The 5,108-nt window shown below is 40.5% G+C and overlaps 1 protein-coding gene across 1 annotated transcript in view; it reads left to right on the top strand.

Annotated features, from left to right (window-relative positions):
- Positions 1-5,108, top strand: part of Itih6 (inter-alpha-trypsin inhibitor heavy chain family member 6) — a 30,210-nt gene that overhangs the window by 8,850 nt on the left and 16,252 nt on the right. Inside the window, 2 exon segments of the mRNA XM_021152768.1 lie at positions 1,746-1,856; positions 4,471-4,718. Coding sequence (XP_021008427.1) covers positions 1,746-1,856; positions 4,471-4,718 — 359 coding nt within the window.

A 5,108-nucleotide genomic window follows, 5' to 3' on the forward strand; every position in this document is an offset into this window, starting at 1 on the left:
CGGCCATCAGTGGAAAGAGAGGCCCATTGGTCGTGCAAAGTTTATATGCCTCAGTACAGGAGAACACCAGGGCCAAGAAGTGGGAGTGGGTGGGGGTATGGGGTGGGGGTATGGGGGACTTTTGGGATAGCATTGGAAATGTAAATGAGGAAAATGCCTAATTAAAAAAAAATAAAGCAGGCTGAGCAAGCCATGGGGAGCAAGCCAGTCAGCAGCACCCTTCCATGGCTCTGCATCAGCTCCTGCCTGCAGGCTCTTGCCCTTCTTGAATTCCTGCCCTGATTGCACTCATTGACCTGAGCTTTGTAAGCTGAAATTAAACCCTGTTTCTTCCACTGTCGTCATTTCTTAGTTATCTGCAGCTCTTTGAATAAGGTTGAGGCCTCACAGCCTTTCTTCCTTCCATGTTAAAATATCTGCTGGTTTCTTCCTTGTTCAAGTCATGTTTAGCCATATTGTTGAGACTTCATGGGTGTAACTTCTCTGACATCCTAGGAGACACAATCTCACAACAAACTTGTGTTCCTCTGGCTTTTACAATTTTTCCACCTCCTCTTCTGCAATGATCCCTGAACCTTAGGTGTGAAAGTTGTGTTGTAAACATACCAGTTGATAATGGACTGCACAACTCGGCATTTTGATTGGTTCTGGTTTTCTATAATGGTTATTTGTTGCAAAGAGAAGTTTCCTTGATGAGGGGTTAGAAGTACACTTATATGTTAGTATAAGAATAAATGTTTAGATTGTTTTGGGGAGTTATGCTGGCTTAGTAAAGTGGCAATCATATGTTCTCCTCCAAGATCCATGATTTCATTAGCCCTGGTAGTTTTCTAGTGGTCATTGTTGTGGTTCATAGGAATCCTAGCTGGGTAGAACTACTGGTTGCTTCCCTCCTTTAGAAACTTGTAGGGCACAATCTGGTATATTCAGGGACAGGCCATTCAGGTCAGATCTAGTTCATGTCCTTCGGGACCTGTGACACTGACTGACCCTGGGGACCCCAATTAAAGAGTCACTGACAATTTTTAACCATTTTTATCATTCACAATATTATTTACCTAGTGTGTTTTCTTTAAAAAGACACACTTTTTAGATTGTTATTCATATCTCAAGCAGCAGTGCCTGTGAGTTAATTAAATTCTCTCTCTCTCTCTCTCTCTCTCTCTCTCTCTCTCTCTCTCTCTCTCTCTCTCAGTCTCTCTCTCTCTCTCTCTCTGTGTGTGTGTGTGTGTGTGTGTGTGTGTATCTCACTAAATTGTCTATCCTGGCCTGGAACTCACTATATAGCCCAGAGGAATCTTGAATTTGTCATCCTAAGTGCTGAGATTCTATGTCTACACCATCATGCTTAGCCTGAAGTGTTTTATTTAAAAATAAATGTTATAGCAACTATACAACAATTACAGTAAAAACATTCAACTATGTAACACCTAAAAATATTTTTGCGTGTTAAAAGGCAAACATTGGTCAACGCTTTAAGAAACACAAAACTGCAATCTTGGTATCCCACATGCTGTACAGTCTCTCTTTTCTCCAGTTGACAAGCAGACTTCAGAAGAACATTGTCACCTCTTTTATCTTACTCTCACTGCCATTAATTGTTCACACTCTATTTTGAATTTAATGACCCTGTTTTATTCTTTCTTTTCCCATCCCCCTTCTCCTCCCTTTTATTTTTCTCTGTTTTTGACCATCCTTTTTCTTTGTCTAACTTCGCTATCCCTTCTTTTTCTCTTCTGCATAAGGACCATCGACGATAAAATCTATGTTGCAGAAATCAAGGAAAAACAACAGGCAAAGAAAATGTATGAGAAAGCCTATCACCAAGGAAAGACAGCTGCTCATGTGGGCATCAGGTAAGGCTCCATCTCATCTGAAATGTGATTAAGTCATCTTAGCCAGATGAAATATAGACTTTCTCTCTGGACCTCATTCTCTACTTCTGCAAGATGAAGAAAATGATTTCTACTGCATAGGATTTACATCAAGATTATGTGAGTCAGTACAAAGCAAAGACTACAACAATAGATGTTTAACGCATGAGGGTTTATTTCCCTAATTCTAGCTTTCTATTTCCCTAACTCTGCTAGCAAGATGGAGCTTACTGGTGCTTTGGGGGAAGATTTTATACAAGTGAGTTTTTCTCTCCTCTTTTGATTTTTTATTTTGAATATGATATTTTATTTATTCTCTGAGAATTCCATACATGTATGCAATGTAATTTGATCATATCAAACTCTCATCCTCCATCCAACCCCTCATATACCCCTTTAATTCATCCCCCCCAACTGCATATCATTTCCTTTTTTCCTCTATAATTGTCTGTATTCAGTTAGCAAGTGGGTGTGGGGCCACTCACTGGAGCACGGCAATCTACCAGGCAAGACTACATCTTCCAAATAAAGATGACCTCCCACCCAAAGAAACCATCAACTACCTCTTCCATAAAGAATAAGATCTCATAGGCCCTTCCCCCCCCCCATTCATGCTAGGATTTTGGCTGGCTTCATCTTGTGTAGGTCAAGTAATTATAGCTGCTGTGAGTTCATGAGTACAAAAGCCATGTGTTGTAGACAGAAGATATTATCTCTTCCCATTCTTTAGGTTTTGCATTCTTTCTGACCCCTATTTCATGACGTTACCTGAGCAACAGAGTGGGTGGCATAGATGTCTTATTTAGAGCTGATTCATTTATTCTCATCATTTTGATCACTTTTGAGTCTCTTAACTAACCAAAAGGAAGATTTTTGTTCAAAGTTGAGTCCATTTTGACATGATCATTTTAGTAAAACAATAATAATGGGTTCTTTCTTAGGGCCTTGACCTCCTTAGCCATAGACTTTTGACTAGGGTTTTTGGTACCAGGCATGAAGTTCTTCCAATGAAGCATGCCTCAAATCAGAGAGTAGTTAGTTACCCCTAAAACACTCATACCACTATTATACATCTTGCTGGGTAAGTATTGTGCTAGGTTCAGCTCTGGGAAAGACAATTAATTTATCTTCTCCCTAAGCAGCTTAGATAATACCTCCCAGCACTAGGAAAGCTAGTTAGCAGGAAGGAAGTTTCCTGGTCAGTTCAAGATTGATTTTTCTATTACCTGCAACCCAAGTGTGACATCTTCAGCAATAGGGATTGCCTGTCTTTCTAGAGTGGGCAATGTAGAGAAATGGTAATGGCCTATGTTATTTGGGGGCTTCTGAGGCCTCCTTGAACAACAACTCCCAAGGAGATAAGTCACAGGACACATTAGGATTTTAGTTTTATAACACATGGCTTCTGGGGGTAGCCTCCATTAGAACTCCTTGAAAAATGATATTTTAAATTGGCTAACAAAGTCATAGCTTCCCATAAGGCTTTTTCATACATCATTAATTTTGGCTGATCCATACCCCATAGTCTCATCTGCCCAATAGTCCAACTCTCATCAGCATTTAAAACTTTAGACACCAGTATTCCCCCTCCAATTCCTTCATACTATGCATGTTCTACTTATCCCATTAAGGTCTCTTGCTCCTTCTCCACACTCACAGGCTCTTTCTGGCTTCCTGACTTCTACAGACACTTTATTTTTTTAATATTTTTTATTACATATTTTCCTCAATTACATTTCCAATGCTATCCCAAAAGTCCCCCATACCCTACCCCCCCCCACTTCCCTACCCACCCATTCCCATTTTTTTGGCCCTGGTGTTCCCCTGTACTGGGGCATATAAAGTTTGCGTGTCCAATGGGCCTCTCTTTCCAGTGATGGCCAACTAGGCCATCTTTTGATACATATGCAGCTAGAGTCAAGATCTCCGGGGTACTGTTTAGTTCATAATGTTGTTCCACCTATAGGGTTGCAGATCCCTTTAGCTCCTTGGTTACTTAAACATGGATATCTACAGATTTAAAGTTAGGATCCACATCTGAGAGATAATTGATAGTATTTGTCATTCTGGCCTGAGTTAACAAGTGAGATTTGTCTAGATTGACTTATTTTTTTAAGTGAGTTCTGTTCATTTGGTATAAGTATTATAATTTGTATGGATTCCTCTAAGCTTCTAAGAGAGTTTCATCTTACAGAAATGAATACTTTAGGTTTGGGCCATATAAACAAGCTAAGTTTAATACAGAAATCAAGCAGGTTTAGGGGACTATTTAAAGGTAGAAAGGCATCATTTGCATACATTGAAAATGCCTTTTGTTAATTCTGGATTCAGGTTTTTATCGACCACATTTACATAAGGGAGAAGGCTATCTTTGAGATCATTTTCCAGGTAGAAAGTTCAGGAGAGGGGATGAGGGAGGAAGAGAGGTTGCTGAGTAGTACATGCCTGCATGACTGACTGTGGCCCAAAGACTTATTTGAGACCTGATCAGGTCCAGTTGGTTAAGTGTGAGGGTTAGCAGAAGCATGCCATCCAATTGTTCCCTATACCACAGGAAATCCAACACCCTTCCTATCAATTTTTACTTCTTGCCCAGGGACCGGGAATCAGAAAACTTTCGAATCTCCACTATGCTGGCAGCAGGCACAAAGGCAACTTTTGCCCTGGCCTATGAAGAACTGCTACAGCGACACCAGGGCCGGTACCAGTTGGTGGTAAGCCTGAGGCCTGGACAGTTGGTGAGGAAGCTGAATGTAGAAATCACTGTGTCCGAAAGGACAGGCATCACCTATGTGCACATACCTCCTCTGAGAACCAGCCAAGTGTGCACCAACAACCAAACAAGTATGTGAGCAGTGCTATGAGATGACAAAGACATTGCCATTCTTTAAATGGAGACCTTGGACACTGTGGGACAGTAATATTCCTCTACCAATTTCCTTCCCAAATCAAAGACAAGGGGGCTTGCTTAGAGTTTGAGATATTTGGAGTTGGATATCTGCCCAATTCTTCAAGTTAGTATGAATTTGGCATGGAATAGAAGCTTCTGAAAGTACATATTCAATTATTAAAATGATTAACAGACATGGCATGGTGGCACATGCCTTTAGTCCCAGTTATCAGGAGACAGAACAGGTACCTCTGTGAGTTCAAGGCCAGTTTAGTCTATATAGTGACTTCCAGATGAGCCAGGGCTAAACAGTGAAACTTTATTTTTTAAGAAAGAAAGAAAGA

Source organism: Mus caroli, chromosome X, assembly GCF_900094665.2.
Source record: "Mus caroli chromosome X, CAROLI_EIJ_v1.1, whole genome shotgun sequence".
Lineage (NCBI taxonomy): Eukaryota > Metazoa > Chordata > Mammalia > Rodentia > Muridae > Mus > Mus caroli.